The sequence below is a fragment of the Silurus meridionalis genome, chromosome 28 (genome assembly GCF_014805685.1).
Source record: "Silurus meridionalis isolate SWU-2019-XX chromosome 28, ASM1480568v1, whole genome shotgun sequence".
Classification (NCBI taxonomy): domain Eukaryota; kingdom Metazoa; phylum Chordata; class Actinopteri; order Siluriformes; family Siluridae; genus Silurus; species Silurus meridionalis.
In genome coordinates, this window is record NC_060911.1 from 2,246,923 (window position 1) to 2,274,113 (window position 27,191).

A 27,191-nucleotide genomic window follows, 5' to 3' on the forward strand; every position below is an offset into this window, starting at 1 on the left:
ATCGGACTGGAGAGCATCCGTGTTCGAGCAACATTCTGTATCCTGAGTCTCAGAAACCTCGTCATTGCTGGGGGATTCCTTGTGTGGGAAACTATTTGTATTAGCATTTGATCGCACACACACACACACACACACACACACACACACACACACACACACACACACACACACAATGATCAGCCATAACATTAAAATGCAAGGATATATTAAGGCAGTGAGTTGTTACAGTTGGAAGTCTGGAAATTTGAGGTCCACTGGGGGGAGAATCCTGCTGCCCCATGTTCACCATACCAACTTCTTTACTGGACCAGGAGCAGGTTCTGATGATCATTTTCTTTTACCCCAATTTAACTAGAAATCTTGTTGTTTTTCAGCAGATCATCAGGAATAAATCGAATATGTGCAGACAGAATGTTTAAACTGTACCTGATAGAGATATTGCAAAAGTTTGTGAGAGGAAAAAGAGCATAAATAAAGCACTTGGTACCACAGTGATACATGCAAGAGGGAGAATAAAGGTAACTCCTCTCTCTCTCTCTCTCTCTCTCTCTCTCTCTCTCTCTTCTTTTTCTGTGTGTGTGTGTGTGTGTGTGTGTGTGTGTCATAAAAAATAAAAAAGAAAAGCTAATGAAAGTATAAAGGCTGCGTTCATGATCATTGTATTGTCGCATTTCTAGTGCACTAGTTAGAGTGTAGAAGTCATGATGTTACACCCTAAAGAGTGCGCATGTGCAGGAAGCAGGTGTTTATTTGGGATTAAACCATGAAGCGGAAGAGAAAGTCTGGTCTCCATTTTGTTCAGTATTCAAGTGGAGAAGAATAAAAAGCTTCCAACTCGTTTATCGGTAATTATCTTTATTTCAGCTGTTCAGATGTAGCACAGTGCATATTTAGTAAATGCACAGATAAACAATATGCTAATTGTGTGTTAATGTTAACATTATTTCAAGTCGTCCCAAATAAAACACTGCATGTGAAACGGCTTTGGTGTGTTAGTGTTAGTGTGCTATGCTACAAGCTATTGTAAACAAGCTAACGTTCACTAGATAAGTGATATTTTATTCACTAATAGAGCAGATTCATGGAAAATTTTGCCGCAACTAATTTATGAATGAGTCTGCATCAACTACATTAAAGAGAATCGCTTTATTTAAGGTGAATAAAATACCCTAGTTAATGGAGTTGAACATTAATTGGGCCGCAGACACACACCTGACTCGTGTGTGTAGAGTAGGTGAGATGAACTGGGAAAACAGGCAGTGGGTCAAACCACTGTAAGAAAGGGGGGGGGAACTCAACTGTTTCTAAATCCATTTTTTGCATTTGTTTGTTTTTCTACTTACACAATTATTTAGGTATACATACATTTATTTTTTACAATACAGAGTGCGATATTTTTTTAAATATTTTTTGGGGGGGGACATGTCCCCTCCATCCCCCTCCGGGATTTACACCCATGATGCATAGCCAAATATACGATGCTTTAAAGATCCGTAGGAAGCAGATATCGATGCGATGCGATACGATTCATGTCTATTACAATGTAGTGGGATCGAATTTCGATTTCATTCAAAACAACGTGATTCAATGCAATACGATGCAAAGGAAAAATTCGATGCTCTGCAATTCAATATGGTAGATAGTTTACCTGGACTTCTTTGGTTCAGACAGACAGCACATCATCAACTTGCTGACTTTAACACATGGCCCTTACAAACAAGCCTTTGAAGATGCAGCTTTACCTCTGCCATGTTAATCTGGATTCTATGTGACTCTCACTGGCAGCAGAAACGAGGGGAAATCAATCTACAGGTAGTCGTCGACTTACAACCTCTTTAAAGCTACTTTACAACCATTCGACATTACAACCACAATCGCTAGCCGCGGCGTACGACATCTTCCGGCATCATTTCACAGTACTGTACATATGGCCTACTCTACTTACGACTGGTCTGTTGGAACCAATCGTGGTCATAAGTCGACGACTACCTGTACATATTAAAAATTGCTCACAAACTATTGGTCACTTTCTAAATAATAAAAGTAAAGCGCATTTACTAATAATTATAATTTTATATATATATATATATATATATATATATATATATATATATATGGTGCATGGAGGTGATGTTCATGTGTCTATGCTTTTTACTACTGTAGCGTGTTTTCAAGTATTCGTTTCTTTTCCTTCGCTGTTCCTGCTGGGGGGTTGTAACCTCAGGCCACTTCTGTTTGATTTGTATTGTGCAATTAAACAATCGACTCTGTAACAATGCAGGTTTGAAGAAATCCGGACATCCTTAACGAGCGACCGCAGAAGACACCCTGAGGAAGAAGTTTGAGGTGGGATTATTCACTGAAGAAGGGGCCACTTTTTTTTGGCCATGTACAATTTCTTCACATATGCAGCAGCACAGCGGTGTTCCACTAATATCAGTGCTGGTTTCAGTGCATTTCTAAATAACATGATTTCTCTGGGGGTTTTCAGGATGTCGGATTCGAACACATCACCCAGCCTCACCCTGTGGTCAGTGGATGCATCCAGTGAAACGGAGGACCTGAGGTGAGTTGGTTATGGTATAGTGATAATCCAGAGCTACAGCAGGTGTGAAGCAGTGAGCAGTAAAATGGACCTGGATTTTATCCCATGGTCACTTCCTAATGTTGAGGAGTTAAAGCTGTTTTTAATGTTTGCAGATAAAAAACTGACTGAATGGATCAAAATAGTATATATATTTTTTTCTTTTATTTATATTTAGTTATATTTATTAACATGAGTTTTTTGAAAAAATATATTAATTAGATATATATTAGTCTATTAATAATGAAGCTGTTGGAGTTGAATCCTGGTGTTTTTCAGTCCGTTTCTCATCAGAACATGTTCCTCAGTAAAGGTGTACACTTGCTGTCTCACTCTAGAAGGAACTTAAACTGGATGTTACTATGGTTACGGTTGTTTATAAGGCTGGCCATTAAGATTTGAAAAGCACCAATCAGCTCCACCCAAAATCCATCAAGTCTGTGATCTGTAGTGTGTGTGTGTTTTGTGTAAATGTTGTTATTTAAGAGATTTTTTTATTTATGCAGCACAGAATATGATCCTCCATCAAGCCCACGTCACACATCCAACAAGTCAATGGATCGACTCATTACATTTAAAAGGTGTGTATTTTTTTATATTTCTATAAATATATCTATATTATAACTGTGCTAGTTTACACATGTTTATTATAAAATAAAAGGTAAAAATATATATTGAATATCACATTTGTCATGAGAGATGAGTGGAAAGAGATTGTTGTGTATATATTAAGTTAAATGTGCAACTACACACAGTACAATATGCACAGAAATGCTTTTAAAGTTCTCACAAATCCCAGCTTGTTAAAAAGTTCAGAGTGCAAAATCAAACATGATGCAGTGCCTCTGGAGTAGATAAGAGGCTGAAATGCTCTGAATAATCTGATATTTACATCTTTACAAGTTCCATGTTTTATATAAAAAACAGTCCAAGTCACTTCTTCATGTCTCATCGTCTGTGTTAGATATTTGGTAAAGAGGTGCTTCATTATTTCACTTGGTTTCTGTTGATGACTCTGACCTTCGTGTTGAAAATGATTCATTTCTTTCACTTTTTTCCCCCTTTTGATTTTTAACATGAGAAATTTATCTGTTGCCATTTACAAATGAAATTGATTAGCTGGTCTCTGCTTTGCTATAACACATGAACAGCAACGTAGCTAATATACAAGCTCGCTAAAACATGCAAGTGTGTACAAGAATAAAGATCATTTAGGGGAAAAAAGTTGTTCATTAATTTTGGTCTGTATTTACACTACATGGAGAATTCATGTTCATCCCAAAGGTGTTTACTGGGATTGAGGTCATGACTTTGGGTGGGTCAGTGAAGTTCTTCCACACTAAGTTCCTCTGACCACACACACACACACACACACACACACACACACACACACACACACACACACACACACACACAATGATCAGCTGTAACATTAAAATGCAGGGATATATTAAGGCAGTGAGTTCTTGCAGTTGGAAGTCTGGAAATTTGAGGCCCACTGGGGGGAGAATCCTGCTGCCATTTTTTATCCATGTACAATTTCTTCACATATGCAGCAGCACAGTGGTGTTCCACTAATATCAGTGCTGGTTTCAGTGCATTTCTAAATAACAGATGATTTCTCGGGGGGTTTTCAGGATGTCGGATTCGAACACAACACCCAGCTTCACCCTGCGTAAACAGTTAGTGGATGATTCCAGTGATAGCAGTGATGAACGGGAGGACCTGAGGTGAGTTGGTTATGGTATAGTAATAATCCAGAGCTACAGCAGGTGTGAAGCAGTGAGCAGTAAAATGGACCTGGATTTTATCACATGGACACTTCCCAGTGTTGAGGAGTTAAAGCTGTTATTGTGTTATTGATGATCAAAAATTGACTGAAGGATCAAAATAGTATTTTTTTTCCTTTAATTTTATTTTGAATGCAGTTTATTGGAGATAGAATTCTGATGCTCCCAAATCAGACACAGAGATAAAGTCAGATTATATTTATTTACATGAGTTTTTTTTAGAAATATATTAATTAGATGTATATTAATCTTTTAATAATGAAGCTGTTGGAGTTGAATCCTGGTGTTTTTCAGTCCGTTTCTCATCTGAACATGTTCCTCAGTAAAGGTGTACAATTGCTGTCTCACTCTAGAAGGAACTTAAACTGGATGTTACTATGGTTACGGTTGTTTATAAGGCTGGCCATTAAGATTTGAAAAGCACCAATCAGCTCCACCCAAAATCCATCAAGTCTGTGATCTGTATTCCGTGTGTGTGTGTTTTGTGTAAATGTTGTTTAAAGAGATTTTTTTTATTTATGCAGCACAGAATATGATCCTCCATCAAGCCCACGTCAAATATCCACCAAGTCAATAAGTCCACCCTTTCTATTAAAAAGGTGTGTATTTTTTTTATATTACTATAAAATATCTATATTATAACTGTGCTAGTTTACACGTGTTTATTATAAAATAAAAAGTAAAAATATATATTGAATATCACATTTGTCATGAGAGATGAGTGGAAAGAGATTTTTGTGTATATATTAAGTTAAATGTGCAACTACACACAGTACAATATGCACAGAAATGCTTTTAAAGTTCTCACAAATCCCAGCTTGTTAAAAAGTTCAGAGTGCAAAATCAAACATGATGCAGTGCCTCTGGAGTAGATAAGAGGCTGAAATGCTCTGAATAATCTGATATTTACATCTTTACAAGTTCCATGTTTTATATAAAAAACAGTCCAAGTCACTTCTTCATGTCTCATCGTCTGTGTTAGATATTTGGTAATGAGGTGCATCATTATTTCACTTGGTTTCTGTTGATGACTCTGACCTTCGTGTTGAAAATGATTCATTTCTTTCATATTTTTTTTCCCCCTTTTGAATTTGAACATTAGAAATTTATCTGTTGCCATTTACAAATTAAATTAATTATCTGGTCTCTGCTTTGCTATAACATATAAACAGCAACGTAGCTAATATATAAGCTCGCTAAAACATACAAGTGTGTTCAAGAATAAAGATCATTTAGGGAAAAAAAGTTGTTCATTAGTTTTGGTCTGTATTTACACTACATGGAGAATTCATGTTCATCCCAAAGGTGTTTAATGGGATTGAGGTCATGACTTTGGGTGGGTCAGTGAAGTTCTTCCACACTAAGTTCCTCTGACCACACACACACACACACACACACACACATGCACACATGCACACACACAGGTGATTTTCTCAGGTGTTTTTCAGGATGTCAGAATTGAACATAAAACCCATCGTCCGTCTCCATACCCCCTGTCCTCTACATCTGTCTCTTTCAAACCAACTACCTGCATGTCTTCTCTCACCACATCCATAAACCTCCTCCTTGTTCTTCCTCTTTTCCTCCTTCCTGGTGTCTCCATCCTCAGCATTCTCCTACTGATATACCCCATGTCCCTCCTCTGCACATGTCCAAACCATCTCAATCTCACCTCCCTCACCTTGTCTCCAAAACGTCCTACATGCACTGTTCCTCTAATAATCTCTATACATTTCTAATCCTGTCCATCGTCGTCACTCCTAACCAACATCTCAACATCTTCAGCTCTGCTACCTCCAGCTCCTCTCAGTATCTCAGTACCTTCATGTGCTGTGGTATCCATGTGTTTCTGAAGTGGCTAGTGAGTGAATTAGACGGTGAATTAGACGGATCTCAGGACCAGACAAATAATTATTTCATTATAGAATAAACAGTTGCTTTTTCTAAAGATTTCTTAAGTAAATCTGTCATTTCTTAAATGTTTTTCAGGCTATTACACTCTAAAATTTCACCCAGATCTCAGCGTACTGTGACTAACTGGTCAGATTTCCTTGTGCGCACACGCAGCTCTTCGAGTTATGAAAGTGGGAAATCGAGGTGAGTTCATTGTTGTTGCTTTGTTTTTTTGACCACATTGTTATTCAGTTCCGATTGTTAAATTTATTTTGCAAATTAAAAATTAATATTAATACACTTCTAATATAGAAGCAGTTCATTCACAGGGATCTGTTCAGCCAGTGTTCCTTATAATCCGTCATTCTTTTTGTACAGAAACATTTATTTAATGCGTTTGTTTGAATTTTATTTGATTCACCAGAAACGTTTTTATTTTTTACATTTTACTGCAGCACAAGTGAAATTCTTTTCTTCTCGTATCCCAGCTTGGGGATCAGATGAGCATGGTCACCCAGTTTATAAATAGAATTATAACTCTAGAATTGTTTAGTATCGATCTGGAGATATTCATCTGGAGATATTCATCTGGAGATATTCATCTGGAGATATTCATCTGGAGATATTAATCAGAAAGGAATTTTATTTTATTTTTCACGTTATGGTTCACCTGCATGTCAGTTTCTTGAGTCCAGCGTTACTACAGCAGTAACTTCCTGCCTCGAAATAGCAGTAACACAACACAACTCTTAAACACAACAAACTGCATTTTGTTTTGTGCGAATGTTGAGATTTGAAAAGCACCAATCAGCTCCACCCAAAATCCATCAAGTCTGCAATCTGTATTGTGTGTGTGTTTTGTGTGAATGTTGTTTTAAGAGATTTTTATTTTATTTTTGATTAATGCAGCAGCGACTCTGGTGCTCCATCAAGCATATCTTTCAAATCTGACCGGTCAATGGATCGACCCATTACATTTAAATGGTGTGTATTTTTTTTATATTTCTATAAATATATCTATACTATAACTGTGCTAGTTTACACGTGTTTATTATAAAATAAAAGGTAAAAATATATATTGAATATCACATTTGTCATGAGAGATGAGTGGAAAGAGATTTTTGTGTATATATTAAGTTAAATGTGCAACTACACACAGTACAATATGCACAGAAATGCTTTTAAAGTTCTCACAAATCTCAGCTTGTTAAAAAGTTCAGAGTGCAAAATCAAACATGATGCAGTGCCTCTGGAGTAGATAAGAGGCTGAAATGCTCTGACTAATCTGATATTTACATCTTTACAAGTTCCATGTTTTATATAAAAAACAGTCCAAGTCACTTCTTCATGTCTCATCGTCTGTGTTAGATATTTGGTAATGAGGTGCTTCATTATTTCACTTGGTTTCTGTTGATGACTCTGACCTTCGTGTTGAAAATGATTCATTTCTTTCACTTTTTTTTCATCATTTGAATTTGAACATGAGAAATTTATCTGTTGCCATTTACAAATTAAATTGATTATCTGGTCTCTGCTTTGCTATAACACATGAACAGCAACGTAGCTAATATACAAGCTCGCTAAAACATGCAAGTGTGTACAAGAATAAAGATCATTTAGGGGAAAAATTTGTTCATTAGTTTTGGTCTGTATTTACACTACATGGAGAATTCATGTTCATCCCAAAGGTGTTTAATGGGATTGAGGTCATGACTTTGTGTGGGTCAGTGAAGTTCTTCCACACTAAGTTCCTCTGACCACACACACACACACACACACACACACACACACACACACACACACACACACACAATGATCAGCCATAACATTAAAATGCAGGGATATATTAAGGCAGTGAGTTCTTGCAGTTGGAAGTCTGGAAATTTGAGGCCCACTGGGGGGAGAATCCTGCTGCCATTTTTATCCATGTACAATTTCTTCACATATGCAGCAGCACAGTGGTGTTCCACTAAAATCAGTGCTGGTTTCAGTGCATTTCCAAATAACAGATGATTTCTCTGGGGGTTTTCAGGATGTCGGATTCGAACACAAGACCCAGCCTCACCCTGACTAAACCGTCAGTGGACGCTTCCAGTGATAGCAGTGATGAACGGGAGGACCTGAGGTGAGTTGGTTATGGTATAGTGATAATCCAGAGCTACAGCAGGTGTGAAGCAGTGAGCAGTAAAATAGACCTGGATTTTATCCCATGGTCACTTCCTAGTGTTGAGGAGTTAAAGCTGTCAGTGATGTTTGCAGATCAAAAACTGACTGAATGGATCAAAATAGTATTTATATTTTATTTATTTTAAATTTTATTTTGAATGCAGTTCATTGAAGATAGAATTCTGATGCTCCCAAATCAGACACAGAGATAAAGTCAGATTATATTTATTTACATGAGTTTTTTTTAGAAATATATTAATTAGATATATATTAGTCTATTAATAATGAAGCTGTTGGAGTTGAATCCTGGTGTTTTTCAATCCGTTTCTCATCTGAACATGTTCCTCAGTAAAGGTGTACACTTGCTGTCTCACTCTAGAAGGAACTTGAACTGGATGTTACTATGGATACGGTTGTTTATAAGGCTGGCCATTAAGATTTGAAAAGCACCAATCAGCTCCACCCAAAATCCATCAAGTCTGTGATCTGTATTCAGTGTGTGTGTTTTGTGTAAATGTTGTTATTTAAGAGATTTTTTTTATTTATGCAGCACAGAATATGATCCTCCATCAAGCCCACGTCACACATCCAACAAGTCAATGGATTCACTCATTACATTTAAACGGTGCGTATTTTTTAAATATATTTCTATAAAAATATCTATATTATAACTGTGCTAGTTTACACATGTTTATTATAAAATAAAAGGTAAAAATATATATTGAATATCACATTTGTCATGAGAGATGAGTGGAAAGAGATTTTTGTGTATATATTAAGTTAAATGTGCAACTACACACAGTACAATATGCACAGAAATGCTTTTAAAGTTCTCACAAATCTCAGCTTGTTAAAAAGTTCAGAGTGCAAAATCAAACATGATGCAGTGCCTCTGGAGTAGATAAGAGGCTGAAATGCTCTGAATAATCTGATATTTACATCTTTACAAGTTCCATGTTTTATATAAAAAACAGTCCAAGTCACTTCTTCATGTCTCATCGTCTGTGTTAGATATTTGGTAATGAGGTGCTTCATTATTTCACTTGGTTTCTGTTGATGACTCTGACCTTCGTGTTGAAAATGATTCATTTCTTTCACTTTTTTCCCCCATTTGAATTCGAACATGAGAAATTTGTCTGTTGCCATTTACAAATGAAATTGATTATCTGGTCTCTGCTTTGCTATAGCACATGAACAGCAACGTAGCTAATATACAAGCTAGCTAAAACATGCAAGTGTGTACAAGAATAAAGATCATTTAGGGGAAAAATTTGTTCATTAGTTTTGGTCTGTATTTACACTACATGGAGAATTCATGTTCATCCCAAAGGTGTTTAATGGGATTGAGGTCATGACTTTGTGTGGGTCAGTGAAGTTCTTCCACACTAGTTCCTCTGACCACACACACACACACACACACACAATGATCAGCCATAACATTAAAATGCAGTGAGTTCTCGCAGTTGGAAGTCTGGAAATTTGGGAAAGTGTAAGAATCTAAATGTTATGAACAACTGTCTGTTTGGGTCTGTTTGGGTCTGTTTGTGATGATGATCCACACTATGCGGCACAGTGGATTGTTTCTTAGCTCGTTTCAGTGCATCTGTAAATACAGGTGATTTCTCAGGTGTTTTTCAGGATGTCAGAATTGAACATAAAATCCATCATCAGTCTCCATCCCACTCTGTCCTCTACATCTGTCTCAAACCAACTACCTGCATGTCTTCCCTCATCACAACCATAAACCTCCTCCTTGTTCTTCCTCTTTTCCTCCTTCCTGGTGTCTCCATCCTCAGCATTCTCCTACTGATATACTCCATGTCCCTCCTCTGCACATGTCCAAACCATCTTGCACCTCTCTTACCTTGTCTCCAAAACGTCCTACATGTTCTGTCCCTCTAACATTTATAATCCTGTCCATCGTCGTCACTCCTAATGAACATGTCAACCTCTTCAGCTTTGCTACCTCCAGCTCCTCTCAGTATCTCACTACTTTCATGTGCTGTGGTATCCATGTGTTTCTGAAGTGGCTGGTGAGTGTTTTAGATGGAGCTCAGGACTACACAAATAATTATTTCATAATAGAATAAACAGCTGCTTTTTTCCAAAGATCTACTAAGTAAATCTGTCATTTCTCAAATGTTTTTCAGGTCATTACCCTCTAAGATTGCAGCCAGATCTCAGCTTACTGAGACTAACTTGTTAGGTGTCCTTGTGCGCACACACAGCTCTTCGAGTTATGAAAGTGGGAAATCGAGGTGAGTTCATTGTTGTTGCTTTTTGTTTTTTTGACCACATTGTTATTCAGTTCCGATTGTGAAATTTATTTAGCAAATTAAAAATTCATATTAATACACTTCTTCTAATAAACAGTTTATTCACAGGGATCTGTTCAGGCAGCGTTCCTTATAATCCGTCATTCTTTTGTACAGACACATTTGTTTAAATTTTATTTGATTTACCTTCATTTTTCACATTTTATTGTAGTACAAGTAAAATTCTTTTCTTCTCGTATCCCAGCTTGAGGATCAGATGAGCATGGTCACCAAGTTTATAAATAGAATTATAACTTTAGAATTGTTTAGTATCTATCTGGAGTTATTAATCTGGAGATATTAATTTAGAGTTATTAATCTGGAGATATTAATCCAAAAGGAATTAATCTTTTTATTTTTCACGTTATGGTTCACCTGCATGTCAGTTTCCTTCTTCCAGCGTTACTTCAGCAGTAACTTCCTGCCTCGAAATAGCAGTAACACAACACAACTCTTAAACACAACAAACTGCATTTTGTTTTGTGGGAATGTTGAGATTTGAAAAGCACCAATCAGCTCCACCCAAAATCCATCAAGTCTTCGATCTGTATTCCGTGTGTGTGTTTTGTGTGAATGTTGTTATTTAAGAGATTTTTATTAAATTTTTTGATTAATGCAGCAACGACTCTGGTGCTCCATCAATCATATCTTTCAAATATGATCAGTCAATGGATCGACCCATTACATTTAAAAGGTGTGTATTTTTTTTTATATTACTATAAAATATCTATATTATAACTGTGCTAGTTTACACGTTTATTATAAAATAAAAAGTAAAAATATATATTGAATATCACATTTGTCATGAGAGATGAGTGGAAAGAGATTTTTGTGTATATATTAAGTTAAATGTGCAACTACACACAGTACAATATGCACAGAAATGCTTTTAAAGTTCTCACAAATCCCAGCTTGTTAAAAAGTTCAGAGTACAAAATCAAAATCCTTCAGGAACTCGAGCTGCGTCGAAACGCTATGGGAACGAGTGTCCAATCACGTCACACTGACCAGACCCTGCCGAAAAGTGAGGGCCTCGGCACCAGCACGCAGGACAGAGGAGCCCGGGGTGGCCCTGAGGTCAAGGCCATAGAACCTGACAAAGGTCAGTGGGGTGGACCAACCCGCAGCGTCACAGACGCCCCGGAGTGCCGCCACACTCCGGCGGGGCGAGCCCTGACCGCGATCAGAGCGGGGACCAGGACTCGCAGCCGAACAACTGCACCGACCACCTCCAAGGACTTGTCCTGTGGAGATAAGCACCCAGTGCTCGCACTGGACAGTGCCGGGTCTCGTAACCCCTGGTCGGGGGCTATAAACAGAGGAGGGCAGAATGCCTGTAACACGAAACATCGTGTGGGAGTACCCAGCCTCGTGTAAAGAACACACTGGCCATGCCAGGGGGCAACTCCAGGGGGACGAGGCAACTGCCAAGTCCCAGACAGGCACTCTGAGTCGTGTCCCAGGCCACAGCCTCCGGGCGCCGCGGAGGAAACGTGTCACCAATGGGACCTACCCAGCAAACACGGAAACCTTCAGGGCTGAAGGGGTTAGCCCTGCGGCAAACTGTACCTGCAAAAACACCAGAACTGAACCGACCGGGCAGTTAACTGGGTCCAAGTCATGGTGCTCACACCGTGACGCGAACAGTCGCCATCGCGGGCGACGACCTCCTCGTGGAGGGAGCTCTGAGTGAGAAGGGCCTCTACTACCGGTAGAGAGAACAGCTATGAACTGTGCCCCTCAGGGGCCACAGCCTCCACAACCCGGGCGGGTGAACCAGGGTTCCCCCCGCCATCGAGGTGCTACCAGGAGGAGACAGACTCCCTCCCGGCAAACTCAGTCCAGAACTCTGGGGGGTAGGCGTACAGGCGTAGCCTCAGCCAAGACCGCCCCATGGCAGCCGCTGTCTCGACAGGGCGTCTGCTCAGACATCCAACCGTCCCGGGATGTAACCGGCTTTAAATGAGAGGAGTTCGTCCCGGGACCACAAGAGGACCTCCTGCGCCAGTTGTTTGCAAGGGCGAGACCGGAGGCCCCCCAGGGGGTTGATGTACGAGACCACCGCAGTATTGTCCGTGCAGACCAACACATAGCGATCTCTAAGGACTGGGAGGAAGTGTTGTAACCCCAACAACACTGCCAGCATCTCCCGGCAACCTATGTGCCACAAGAGACGCGGGCCGCTCCACAGACCCTGGGCGGAGTGGCCACTCATGACCGCTCCCCACCCCGTGAGGGAAGCGTCCGCCGTTAGCGTTACGCGACAACAAGGAGTCCCTAAAACCGGGCCTCGGGACAGAACGTAGGGTCCTACCATGCAACCAAGGCTCAAAGGGCACACCGCGAGACTTGATGGTACGATACAGACTCCCTCAGGGGGAGAACCCTCCTGCCCCGGAGCCACCACTGGAGGGGCCACATGCGGAGAAGGCCGAGTGAAAATACACTGGACGCTGCCGACATGAGACCCAGCAGCCTCTGGAACTGCCTCACAGTGACTAGCTGGCCTGCCCCTACCCTCCAACCGATGCAACCCACCGTCCTTCTTCGGAACAACGAAGCACGGGCTGTAGCAGCCTGACTCTCTGAACAAGGAGGGGGGAACCACCTAGATGGCCTGTTTCCTCAGGAGAGCTTGCACCTCCTGTCCCAGGACCAGAGCCTGCACGGGTCCCACCAGGGCGGGACACACCCCGTTGAACCGGGGAGGAGAAGACGTGAACTGAACTCCAGGCAGCCCTCCAGACTCCACAGGGAGAACCAACCCCTCGGGCAGGCCCTGACCCACTCAGAGCGGCTGGAGCGATGCTCTGCAGCCGACTACACCTCCTGAGAGGCGGCGGATCCCCCCGTCCGCAGCGATCATACAGGCGGAATACGGGGAGCAAACCGCTGGAGAAAGCTGCGCCCTGAACACGACACGTGGTAGAACTCGAACGGCAGGAGCAGTGTACTGCGGCCGTCGAAGCCCCCTGAGAGGCAGCGGATGACCCCCATCCACAACAAACTGTCGGGCGAAAATAAGAGAGTTAACCGCTAGAGGGAGGCAGCGTCCTGAACACCCTGTGGCAGGGCCGACAGACCGGCCTCCTGGTGGTGCCGGGGAGGGACGAGCACCGTAGCATGAGGTAGCATAACCCTCACCGGGCTATTTTGCTGTGCCTGGACGTACCAGGGCGAGGCTGCCGCCGAGCAGCCCCATCGGAGCAGCGAGGGTCTTCTGAACCCGCCAGCAATCACCCTTACCTACAGCGTTACCAGGTCAGGCCAGGAGGGGACACCATGGCATTCAGAAGGAAGCTCGCATCATCCCCCATAGCAGGCCAGCCTGGTATGCCTGCAACACACTCATCGTGTGGAAGCAACCTGTAGCCTGACCTGCCGCGTAGCCCTACCCACCAGAGCCAAGCGGCTCTTCGTTGGCAAACCGATAGCCGTCACAGACGCAACACTCGGGGAGAGATCGTCCTGTAGCCGCGCCACTTAGCTCCAATAACATTCGCACAGCGAAAGAACATTGGAAAAGCACGCGCGCACACAGCCCTCCCAGGACCCAGACACCTCGGTGCGCAGATCAGGGAAGGCACTGAGCGGCTAAGCTAAGCACGACCGGCCAAGCTAAATCCAGCTCCGACCCGGCCCGCGCCAAGACCACAAGGAGCTACACATACAGCATAGGCTGTGAGGAGTCCGCAGGCTCGCTAGCATCCATCATCTCATCCTCCTTGGAGAGAGAGACTCACGGCTAAAATGCTAACAGCCGATACCATCGAGAGCCGAAGCCGCGAGGAAGAGCGCTCACCTCGGAGAGCGCTCCCGGAAAATTCTCCCACCTCGGAGGAAGAATACGGAGCACCACGTCACACGCACCAGAGAAGGAACCGCCAAACGAGCGCAATCCCCGGGAACGGAGCTCACCGCAGCCGGAGGGCATAGCCGCACGGCTAAAATGCTAACAACCGATACCCTCGAGAGCCAACTAAGCACGCTCCTAAGCTAAGCAAACAACACATCGGCTGCGTGTCACCCCCCCGAAATGAATCGGGGCAAGCAGGAGACACGCAGACGGAATTCTGCCTGCATACAGTTGTGTTCAAAATTATTCAACCCCCAATGCTGTAAATGGTTTTAGGGAATTTAGTGTACATTTGTAATTGTATTCAGAATGAAATCCTACAAGGACCTCTTAAAGAACCATATGCAACTAAAATGACATCAATTAGTTTTGTAATACAGTAGTAAATGTTTCTTTTGTGAATTCTTCATTGACATAATTATTCAACCCCTTAAAGACTACCACTCTGAAGAACAGAGGTTCAATGAAGTGTTTTCAATCAGGTATTGAAAACACCTGTGGATATCAGGGAGCAGCAATAAAGCCTAATAAGCACCAATTAGGCAGCTTTAAAATGACTGTGATACTCAGCTCCTTCTAGACATTTACTGGTGTGGTTACAAACATGGTGAGGTCAAGAGAATGGTCCAGGAAGACAAGAGAACAGGTGATTACTCTTCACAGGAAGGGCAATGGCTATAAGAAGATTGCAAAGATGTTAAACATACCAAGAGACACCATAGGAAGCATCATTCGCAAATTCAAGGCAAAGGGCACTGTTGAAACGCTACCTGGTCGTGGCAGAAAGAAGATGCTGACTTCGACTGCTGTGCGCTACCTGAAGCGTAGAGTGGAGAAAAGTCCCCGTGTGACTGCTGAGGAACTGAGAAAAGATTTGTCAGATGTGGGTACTGAAGTTTCTGCTCAGACAATACGGCGCACCCTGCGTAATGAAGGCCTCCATGCCAGAACTCCCAGGCGCACCCCTTGCTGTCCCCAAAGAATAAGAAGAGTCGACTGCAGTATGCCAAAAGTCATGTGGACAAACCACAGAAGTTTTGGGATAGTGTTCTGTGGACTGATGAAACAAAATTAGAACTGTTTGGGCCCATGGATCAACGCTATGTTTGGAGGAGGAAGAACAAGGCCTATGAAGAAAAGAACACCTTGCCTACTGTGAAGCATGGCGGGGGGTCAATCATGCTTTGGGGCTGTTTTGCTTCTGCAGGTACTGGGAAGCTTCAGCGTGCAAGGTACCATGAATTCTCTTCAGTACCAGGAGATATTGGATGACAATGTGATGCAGTCCGTCACAAACCTGAGGCTTGGAAGACGTTGGACCTTTCAACAGGACAATGATCCCAAGCATACCTCCAAGTCCACTAGAGCATGGTTGCAGATTAAAGGCTGGAACATTTTGAAGTGGCCATCGCAGTCACCAGACTTAAATCCGATTGAGAACCTCTGGTGGGACTTAAAGAAAGCAGTTGCAGTGCAAGCCTAAGAATGTGACTGAACTGGAGGCTTTTGCCCATGATGAATGGGCGAAGATACCCGTAGATCGCTGCAAGACACTTGTGTCAAGCTATGCTTCACGTTTAAAAGCTGTTATAACTGTAAAAGGATGTTGTACTAAGTACTAAGATTGAATGTCACTTGGGGGTTGAATAAAACTGATAATGATGTGAGCTCAGAAAAGACATTTGTGGTTATTTCATTATAAATGTTATGTTATATTTGTCTGACCTACACGTGCCTCTTTGATTTAATTGTAAGCAGGATGACTGAATGATCATAATCAATGTCAAACCGACCAAAACAATCAATTTCAGTGGGGGTTGAATAATTTTGAACACAACTGTATAAGCTCATGACTGCAAAGATAACACACTCAAAGCGCTTACCTGAATGAGCAGAAGCTAATGTCGCTACCACTGCACAGCCATCTTATAACTTCCTGGTTTACGCAACGTCGCCTGTCTATGACGTCACGGCTTGCCTATTGGCTAGATTTCACACGTGGTTCAGAGCGTGGTCACGCAGGGGCGTCCCATAGCGTTTTGACGCAGCTCGAGTTTTAATGAACAGAGCTTTAATGAAATATACAGAGAAAACACACAAATACCCTCGGCGTGTAGGGAAATCCGGGCCGCGCTTAGGGAAGTCCCGAAATGACGTGGGTGAGTCTGTGAAAGAGCGGTCAGGGAGGAAGCGCGACTTGGGAATAAGAGACAAAATGTAGCGAGCAATAGCGTGTACATAAATAACGGCCGCCGGAGTGGAGTGAGTGAGTGAGGTGTTTATATGTGTGCGTGAAACGAGGGACAGGTGTGTGCAATCAGTACGATGGCGAGCATGAATACTCAAACTGTGGCATTTGAAATGTGGTATATTGTATTATTGGCCGTGGTGGGCAAAGTACACCTTTTATAAGTATAAAAAAAAGTATACCTTTTTTCCCCTCATTTGGCCCTGAATTTGACACCTTTTTAAATGATGCCATTTTTAAACCCTGTGTTATGGAAGTAGATTGAGTATGTGTTTTGATATAAAGCATTGTGTCACTGCAAGTAACAGTGTTTTCTAAATGTTGTTGTATTTAGCTGTGAATTTCACTGAGATCTAAGCTGTGCCTTCTGATTGTTTTATTTAACAGAGAATTGCACAACGCTCTCATGATTGAGGAATGTTTGAAGTGTTCACTCTGTAAAAATGTCATGAAGGATCCTGTGTCCATCCCCTGTGGAGACACTTTCTGCAAAACCTGCATCCAGAAACACTTGAATGAAGATTGCTCCTGTCCTAACTGCTCTAAGAGGTTTGAAATATTCCCTGATTTACCACTAAACAAAACACTGGATCTATTGCTGAAGCAGATGGACTTCAGTCATGCACTTCCTGCTCATAGCTATGCAGGGCCTGGAGATGTAGCCTGTGATATCTGCATTGGGAAAAAGATCAGAGCTGCAAAGTCATGCCTGACCTGCGGTGTATCTTACTGTGAAACCCATGTGAGGCACCACTACACTCTAGAAGCCTTCAGTCACCATGTGCTAGTGGATGCAACAAAAGATCTAAAACAGAACATCTGCCAGCAGGATAACAAAAGTCTGGATGAGTTCATTCTGCCAATAAACAAAGTTCCAGCTAAGGTTATTTGAAACCAACTATTGAGCAGTTTAAGGTGAAATATAGAGATTACTTCTACTTAACAATTATCCAGAGAAAACAAGAAATATTTAATAATTGGACACATTTTAAAAAATAACACCCTAAATGCATAAGTCTGCACATCCAAAGAAGAGTAGGATAAAATTCCAAAGTCTAAATGTGTGTAGTTAAAAGAGACTTATTCATAAAGAACTGATGCCATAATAAAAGCATAAGGTGCTTCCACAAGGTAGAAGTTCAGGAGAGGTGTTCAGATTAATGCAATCACACTCAGGTATTTTCTTTCAATTGTTCCCAGTGATTCAATATTTCTAAGACGAGAGGCTCTGCTAGAAAAAGGCTGACTAACAGTGATATTATAGTGAAGTGACTAGCCTCAGCTCATCATAGCAAATCATTCCTGATGTTGTATTCACATGAAAGACCTGTGCACATCTGTATGCAGTGTGTCATAGCTTTGTGCTGCCGGTGCTTCGCCAATTTTAATAGTTAGATATTTTGAACTTGTATAAGAGTCAATTATGCTGATGTATTATATCTCAGAACGAGATTCACAGTTTGGAGTCTCGTATATTGTAATCATTTTCTCTGTTTACTGTTGGAACTATGTTTTTTATTTAGATTGTAAAGTTCCACATTGTTGTTTAATATCAGCCTGAACAAAAGGTTTGTTTGTTGACAAGCATTCAAACTTAATAATCATGATTTTAACATTAATGTCTTAAGTACATTTGATTTCAGTTAAAATTAAACATTCAAAAATGATGTATCACATGCGCATGTATTCATCTATTAAATAAATTACTCATAAAAAGATTGTGTATGTATTTTGTGTTTATTCCTACTTTACAGTTATTCCTGCCTTCATATTTACACTCGCATAAATGATATCTATATTTTATCTGATTTGCAGTGTCTTTTCTTTAAATGGGGGTGACACATGATCGAACTTATACAAAGCATATTTTCATTAGGTAATTGTTAACATATTGTTACGTTAAGTGTTGTGTTTGTGTGGAATTGTGAATGTGTTTGTGTGGAATTGTGAATGTGGAATTGTGAAGGTGTTTGTGTGGAATTGTGAAGGTGTTTGTGTGGATTTGTGAAGGTGTTTGTGTGGAATTGTGAATGTGTTTGTGTGGAATTGTGAAGGTGTTTGTCTACACACATGTTGTTTAATGTTTTATTGCTTCCATCATTAAGTTCACTTTGTAGAATTTAAAGCCCAAATATTAATAACCTCTTCTAAGTGGCCAAATATACAGTATATCACTATTCAGTAGATAGAATTGGTGTAATTTGAGGCCCACTGGGGGGAGAATCCTGCTGCCCCATGTTCACCATACCAACTTCTTTACTGGACCAGGAGCAGGTTCTGAGGAGCATTTTCTTTGACCCCAATTTAACTAGAAATCTTGTTGTTTTTCAGCAGATCATCAGGAATAAATCTAATATGTGCAGACAGAATGTTTAAAATGTACCTGATAGAGATATTGCAAAAGTTTGTGAGAGGAAAAAGAGCATAAATAAAGCACTTGGTACCACAGTGATACATGCAAGAGGGAGAAAGAGAATAAAGGTAACTCTCTCTCTCTCTTATTTTTGTTTCTCTCTCTCTCTTCTTTTTCTGTGTGTGTGTGTGTGTGTGTGTCATAAAAAAAAAAGCTAGTGAAAGTATAAAGGATGCGTTCATGATCATTGTATTGTCGCATTTCTAGTGCACTAGTTAGAGTGTAGAAGACATGATTTTACACCCTAAAGAGTGCGCATGTGCAGGAAGCAGGTGTTTATTTGGGATTAAACCATGAAGCGGAAGAGAAAGTCTGGTCTCCATTTTGTTCAGTATTCAAGTAGAAGAGAATAAAAAGCTTCCAACTCGTTTATCGGTAATAATCTCACTTTATTTCAGCTGTATATATTTTATATAATGACTTTAATTAGATGTAAGTGGATATTAATTAGTATTAATATCATTCCTCAATAACACAAAGTTGTACTCTGTTTTCTATCCTCATTAACTGTTCGTTTTTTGTTTGTACTTTAATGACATTATGGGAAAAACATAATATATATAGTATAATACATCATAATTGTTTTGTTTTCCTCCATGTGCATTGCTGTTACATTGATTCAGAAATACAACCGTTGTTTTTTCCTAGAGAACCGGTTGCCTGGTAGTCAGAAATCCCATTATTTAGTCACAATATAAAAACTTTTTTAGCTTCACTCCAACAAAATATTTTATAAAAGTTTATTTATAAACTTTTATAAAATGTATAAATAAATTGTAGCTGGATAATGTATTAACTAATTAGCAGCTACTATTTTTTTCTTCGGAAAAAAAATAGTTAATTTAATCATTTGTCGGTGAGTTGGCAACCCTAAATATAAAGCTATGCATGGATATATATATATATATATATATATATATATATATATATATATATATATATATATATATATATATATATATATATATATATATATATATATATATATATATATATATATATATATATATATATATATATATATATATATATATATATATATATATATATATTCTTCTCCAAAGCATGTACACCAGATCTTCAAGGAGCTCACTTTGTGCACAGGGGCATCACCATGCTGGAACAGGTTTTGGGTTTCCAAGTTCAAGTAAATGCAAAATTTCATTATAGCGCCATCTAAAGTTTGAGTGCCTCCATATTTGTGGTAACAGTTTGGAAAAGAACCACAGAGAGCAGGAAAGACCAGGTGACCCAATACTTTTGGCAATATAGTGTACATATGTATATATGAACATTAGGAATATGTTCAAGATGTTTAGAAATTAAAATGTACAAATATTTATGAATGTATAATATGAGGTATGTACGTTGTATCTACAACAGAACCAAGAGATTACACAATGTGTTTACTATGTATATGTAATAGGGATGTGCATCTCCATAACTGAGGTTAATTTAATTTGTAACTCAATGCAAAGCCAAATATACGATGCGATTTTGTAAAAATTCGATGCTCTGCAATTCAACACGGTAGATAGTTCACCTGGATTTCTTTGGTTCAGACAGACGGCACATCATCAACTTGCTGACTTTAACACATGGCCCTTACAAACAAGCCTTTGTAGTGCAAATAAAACCAGGTGTTCGTTTCCGAAGTTGCAGCTCTACCTCTGCCATGTTAATCTAAACAGCAGAAACGAGGGAAAATCAATCTACTTATTAAAAATTGCTCACAAACTATTGGTCACTTTCTAAATAATAAAAGTAAAGCGCATTTACTAATAATTCTAATTGTATATATGCTATGAATTTACTTGCGTAATTTAATGAAATGAGAAGGTAACAATTCCTTTTTGTTTTTCAGATTCGTGTTCAAAAATTCACAGCCAAAATAAAACCCCTACAATTTAGCATGGAGGTGATGTTCATGTGTCTATGCTTTTTATTACTGTAGAGTGTTTTCATTTCTTTTCCTTCGCTGTTCCTGCTGGGGGTTTGTAGCCTCAGGTCAGGATTTCTACAGGTTTCTGCGATTTCCACTTCTGTTAGATTTGTGCAATTGAACAATCGACTCTGTAACAATGCAGGTTTGAAGAAATCCAGACATCCTTAACCAGTGACGGCAGGAGACATTGAGGAAGGGGAAAAAAAACTTTCTGAAATACACAGAGGAAGCAGTTTGAGGTGGGATTATTCACTGAAGAATGGGAGAGGATTGAGTTTGCCATTCTTTTTTTTTTATCCATGTACAATTTCTTCACATATGCAGCAGCACAGTGGTGTTCCACTAAAATCAGTGCTGGTTTCAGTGCATTTCTAAATAACAGATGATTTCTCAGGGGTTTTTCAGGATGTCGGATTCAAACACATCACCCAGCCTCACCCTGAGTGAACCGTCAGTGGATGATTCCAGTGATAGCAGTGATGAACGGGAGGACCTGAGGTGAGTTGGTTATGGTATAGTGATAATCCAGAGCTACAGCAGGTGTGAAGCAGTGAGCAGTAAAATGGACCTGGATTTTATCACATGGTCACTTCCCAGTGTTGAGGAGTTAAAGCTGTTATTGATGTTTGCAGATGTTTTCTTTTATTTTGCATGCAGTTCATTTAAGATGCTTCCAAATCAGACACAGAGATAAAGTCAGATTATATTTATTTACATGAGTTTTTTTTTAGAAATGTATTAATTAGATATATATTAATCTATTACCGTATTTTCCGGACTACTGCCGCTACTTTTTTCCTACGCTTTGAACCCCGCGGCTTAAACAACGAAGTGGCTAATTTATTAATTTTTCCTGGGTTTTTCCCGGTTTCACAAACTTCAAGCCAAAAAAACTGAACCCCATAACATTAGACCAATCAAATTTTTGAATGGAAACGAAAAAACGCACCTCACCTGTGTTCTGAGCTGCACGCCATCGGGAGCAAAACTTCTACCGAGTGATTTTTAAACGCACGACGATGCCAAAAGATAAACTCCCGAGAGAAATAGTTGTGAAAGGAAGGAGGAAGACAGTGAACAATGACTTTCTTGGTAGGCTACTGTGTAGATACAAGCCGTTGTAACGCGTTGAGTCTGGGTGAAGGGAGAGCTCGCTAACTCCAGTTACAACAGAAATCATATAAGCACAGACAGGTTTCCAAAACTCACGTTTTTTATTTTTCTTGGCAACAGCGTTACGGGTTAGTAAAGAAGACACTTAGAAATGAGCATCAGAAAATAATAAGGACATAATCCTCGGTCTTACACACACGCAGTAATACCGGAAAAATGCTGTGCCAGGCGATTCCCAAAATACCGCTATGCTCTTAATAGAAGCGCAACATATTGCATTTAGTGTCTCTCGTTAAAGCCTGTTTGTAAAATTCAGTGGGTGCGGCTTATATTTGGGTGCGCTTTATAGTCCGGAAATTACGGGAATAATGAAGCTGTTGGAGTTGAATCCTGGTGTTTTTCAGTCCGTTTCTCATCTGAACGTGTTCCTCAGTAAAGGTGTACAATTGCTGTCTCACTCTAGAAGGAACTTGAACTGGATGTTACTATGGTTACGGTTGTTTATAAGACTGGCCATTAATACTAATGTAACGGTGATGAATAAACAGAACTCGCTGTTTAATTCATGTTCTTCATACAGCCTGGTGCAGAATGGGATTTTACCAGCTTCACTGTGCAGTAATCAGGGAAAAGACCAGATATGTCCAGTTCTTCTCAACATGGATGAAGAGATTTCTGTGTAAGTCTGGATTCTCTGTTAAAAGAATGTGAAAATAAATTCTGCTGTAATAAAGCCCTGTTTTAACACTAGTTTTAAACACGAATCAGTAAATTATAGATGACAATAAAATGACTTTCTCTTTTTAAAAAATGATTCTTATATTAAATGACATTTTATTCTCAGATGAAGATCCTTATTTGTGATTGTGTTTAAATTAGTGTACAGTGGATCAAACCGAATTCACCTGCAGCTTCGTACATCTCAATGAGAAGTAACCAGTCAATGGACCCTCCACTAAAATTCCGTCAGAAGTCTGATGTGATGGGGTACGTGCACCTGCTTCAACTTAGATTTAACTATTTAGTGAAAACCAAATTGGTTATTGTATTATTTTATTGTTATTTGATCTTTTTTTTTTTTAATGTTAATTTTACACAGATTCAATGAAGCACTATCTCCAGCTCCAACTGTAGCATCTCTTCAGTCTGATCAGTCGATGGATCCACCTTCTAGTTTTAACCGCATGTATGTAGCAATTGAGACTCCTGACTTTTTCAGCTCGTTCTGATTTGACTCACATTCATTACAAGACTGAAATTGTCTACTATTACATTTACTCTGAATCAGCATTTTATTTATTTTTTTTTATAACATTTTGTGTCCACTGACTTGGGATGTTCTTTGTTCTATGCTTTAGAGCAGAGATGCCCAAACTATTTGGCCTGTTCACAAATCTTTTAACATGTTGCCAGTACCTTCGTCTGAAAGCAGACTTTGAGTTTGGTGAAACTTATCCTGAAACTTCTTATCCTGATTATTTATAGCTTGATCAGCTGTTTTTGTGCTATAAGTTTCACTAAACTATAAAATAGTCAAATGTTTTTTAATTCTTTATTTATCTTTTCATTTATTCATTTTGATCATGAAATCACAAATAAGGGAAACCATGGCTTTAATTAGAATATTATACAGTTTGCTGTAATGCAATATTTACTTCAAAGTTTTCATAGGAAAATGTTTTGGCACCTCTGGTTTAGTGCATGTTTAATGTCCAAACTGAGAAACAACTGACACGTTAAGAAAGTACCATCATGTGCTGTTTATCAGTTTATATATTAATATGAAATATTCACGACTCGAATCTTTGAGACTTTCCTCATTTCTATCACTTACTATTTATTTTTAAACTATTTTATTCGTCTTAGGGCGAAGGGCATGTCGTCTCCCAGCATGGTGGACTCGTTGTCTCCACGTCCAACGTCTGTCAAATCTGACCAGTCAGTGGTTCAAAGAAAGCCAGACAGAAAAAGGTGTGTACACAATAAAACAACACAGTGAACCGACTCTTCCCAAACGGTACCCATTAGTATGAGTTGATTTCCAAATACTGTAGATGTTACAATACTGTGTATTAGATATAAGATATTAGTAGACCACCCTTTTAAAGTTTCCCCCCATAATCACCGTTAATTCCACGTAAAAGTTAAAGTAGCCATGAACTAATTGTTGGATTTATATTCGGCACAGAGCCTGCTACACCATGAAACTGATGAGGGAACACTTGTGGTGTTCATGCTGCAAAAATACACTAATGGAGCCCGTGTCCATCCCCTGTGGACACAGTTTCTGCAAACACTGCATCAAATCCTACTGGAAGAAACCGAGTCCTGCAGGAGGCTACCGATGCCCTCGGTGTAGGAAAAGATTCCAAACCCGTCCTTCACTGAAACTCAACATCACTTTGGCTAACGTGGTGCAGACGCAGCAGCAGACCTGCACCAGTCCTCGTCCTCTGACTCGAAGCTACGCCGGACCCAGAGACGTGGCCTGTGATATCTGCATTGGGAGAAAGATACGAGCGGTAAAGTCGTGTCGGACCTGCTTGGTGTCATACTGTGAAACCCATGTGAGGGGGCACTATACTGTAGAAGTTCTGCGTAAACATACCCTTATAGAGCCAACTAATGGTCTGGAGCAGGGAGTCGCATCTAATACTCCAGCTGAGGTGGGTTATTATTGTTATTATTATTATTATTATTATTATTATTATTATTATTATTATTAATACGGGGGCCAAGCACCAAAGGTACAGTATTTTCTTCTTCTGACTAAAGTATCTATGACCCATAGAACGGTCTGATCAAAATGTATGAAATTTGGAACGCTGATTGAGGACAGTCTTAAGAAATGTTCGGACCAAACATAGACCAACTGCTTCCAAAGCTCTAGTGCCACCATCTGTTTCAAATTTAGGACAGAAAATATGAACTGCATGTCCAAATTTTAAGTGCCAGTCGTTTTTTTTTGTTGTTCTTTTTTTTTACCTATTTCTCCCACAGATTTTGTCCAAGCATCACTAAATTTGGCATATGTCTAAACCAGACCATCCCAGATACAAGTTTTAAAAATCATTTTGAATACTCCGACCATTTTGCACGTGACCCCCGAATAGGCCCCATGTCTGAGCACAATGAGACGTAACAATGGAGCTCTCGGGAGAAAACCATCCTGACAGCAATGGAACCCATCAGCTTTCAGATGCGAGTGCAAAATTAATATAAACAACCCTCAATCTTTCTATCTCACACCTAGTGATCTTTACATATCTTCTCTAATATCTCCTCCCTCACAATTTACATACACCAATCATTTTACGAGGTTTTGCATATCCCACCTTTTGCTTACGTGTTTTGTGGTAAGTTTTGTACCCATTAGTACTTTTTAGTAAAATTCCTCCCATTTCCAGGAGGCCTCGTTCACCTCCATACTAGATTTTGTTGTGTGTTTATGAATATTTGTGTTCATCAGTCACAAGTGTATAATGAAAGGCAGGTACTGATGTAGGTGAGGAGACCTGGGGTGCAGTCAGCGTTCACATTCATCCCAAAGGTGTTCAGTAGGGATGAGATCAGAGCTCTATAGCAGCAAGATCTTCCTCTCCAAAGCATGTACACCAGATCTTCAAGGAGCTCACTTTGTGCACAGGGGCATCACCATGCTGGAACAGGTTTTGGGTTTCCAAGTTCAAGTTAATGCAAAATGTCATTATAGCGCCACCTAAAGACGTCCTGTACAATTGAGTGCTTCCAGATTTGTGGTAACAGATTGGAAAAGAACCACATAGAGCAGGAAAGAGCAGGTGTCCCAATACTTTTGGAAATATAGTGTATATTCTGTTTGAAAATAATTCTGTACATTAATGTTCGATTGTTTTTCAGTGCACCGATGGTAGCGCGGTACTTAGAGGCAATTCAGCCGATTCAATGTTTTACCGACATGTGAAATGCAAATCCTGTCTGCAGTGCGGCTTTTCAGCAGCTGAGAATTTCTTTTTCGGTTTGTTGAAAATGTTTTTCGATATTTTTGTGCGATGTGATTGGGTACACATCATGGGACTCTTGGTGCTTTGCCCCCGAACATACAGCTTTTATTATTATTATTATTATAATAAATACATTTTAAATGTGTTTAAAGCATAAAGATGGGTTTTGTAAAAAAAAAACGTATATATTTTCTCCAGCAGTATGTCCCTCAGGATTTAATCACTCAGATGCAGCAACTCCAAAATAAAGTGAAGGAAATGGAGGTGAAATTGGAGGTAAGATCACCAGGCTGAAATCTCAGAACTCATAGTAATTGAGCTCACAAACAAACACACAGCTGTCGTTTTCTTCTCAAGGTCCTAGTGAGCAGCATCAGCGGCGTCCAGCGTCCAGCGAAGCGCAAACGCACAGAACTCGAAGACGGTGAGTCGCAACACCTGGGTGTAAATACTTTTCTGCTCGAGTCTGTTCACACAGTCACAACAAATCACTTTGTTTTTGTGTTCAGACTCGGTCTCTGAGGTGCGGGATTGTGCTGTACCAAACCAGTAGCTTCTCCAGTGATCCGGTAAGAAGAACGCATTTCCTCCATCCAACACCTTCATATCACAAATCTCCACAGACACACACACACACACACACACACTCTAGAGATCTATTCAAACCTCTTCCCTGAAGAGTGGAGCTTATTATAGGAGCAAACACAAACTAAATGTGGAATGAGATGTTCAGAAAGAAGCAAATCTTATGCTCAGGTTTTCACAACATGTGTTCATATAGTGTGTGTGTACAATTTATCTTTAATTAAATGATCAATGTTCATGTTGTGCATGTGTGAATAATCCCTACATTTATTAACAAGACTGACAGGAAGTAAAAAAAAA

General features: G+C 40.0%; 1 protein-coding gene across 6 annotated transcripts in view; it reads left to right on the plus strand.

Annotated features, from left to right (window-relative positions):
- The window catches only part of LOC124381476 (dentin sialophosphoprotein-like), a 57,435-nt gene that overhangs the window by 28,583 nt on the left and 1,661 nt on the right, over window positions 1-27,191 (plus strand). Inside the window, exons 1-19 of one of the 6 annotated variants that reach the window (XM_046843164.1) lie at window positions 698-845; window positions 2,282-2,346; window positions 2,492-2,566; window positions 3,091-3,165; window positions 4,222-4,314; window positions 4,899-4,973; window positions 6,364-6,471; window positions 7,177-7,251; window positions 8,300-8,392; window positions 8,984-9,058; window positions 21,616-21,708; window positions 22,904-23,002; window positions 23,203-23,310; window positions 23,423-23,509; window positions 24,190-24,294; window positions 24,512-24,989; window positions 26,505-26,582; window positions 26,664-26,730; window positions 26,816-26,875. In XM_046843164.1, coding sequence (XP_046699120.1) covers window positions 2,493-2,566; window positions 3,091-3,165; window positions 4,222-4,314; window positions 4,899-4,973; window positions 6,364-6,471; window positions 7,177-7,251; window positions 8,300-8,392; window positions 8,984-9,058; window positions 21,616-21,708; window positions 22,904-23,002; window positions 23,203-23,310; window positions 23,423-23,509; window positions 24,190-24,294; window positions 24,512-24,989; window positions 26,505-26,582; window positions 26,664-26,730; window positions 26,816-26,859 — 1,827 coding nt within the window. In that variant the 5' untranslated portion in view covers window positions 698-845; window positions 2,282-2,346; window position 2,492 and the 3' untranslated portion in view covers window positions 26,860-26,875. Of the gene's footprint in view, window positions 1-697; window positions 846-1,668; window positions 1,813-2,281; window positions 2,347-2,491; window positions 2,567-3,090; window positions 3,166-4,221; window positions 4,315-4,898; window positions 4,974-6,363; window positions 6,472-7,176; window positions 7,252-8,299; window positions 8,393-8,983; window positions 9,059-21,615; window positions 21,709-22,903; window positions 23,003-23,202; window positions 23,311-23,422; window positions 23,510-24,189; window positions 24,295-24,511; window positions 24,990-26,504; window positions 26,583-26,663; window positions 26,731-26,815; window positions 26,876-27,191 lie in introns of those variants that run through there. The other 5 variants (XM_046843165.1, XM_046843166.1, XM_046843168.1 and 2 more) reach the window with 5 other exon arrangements.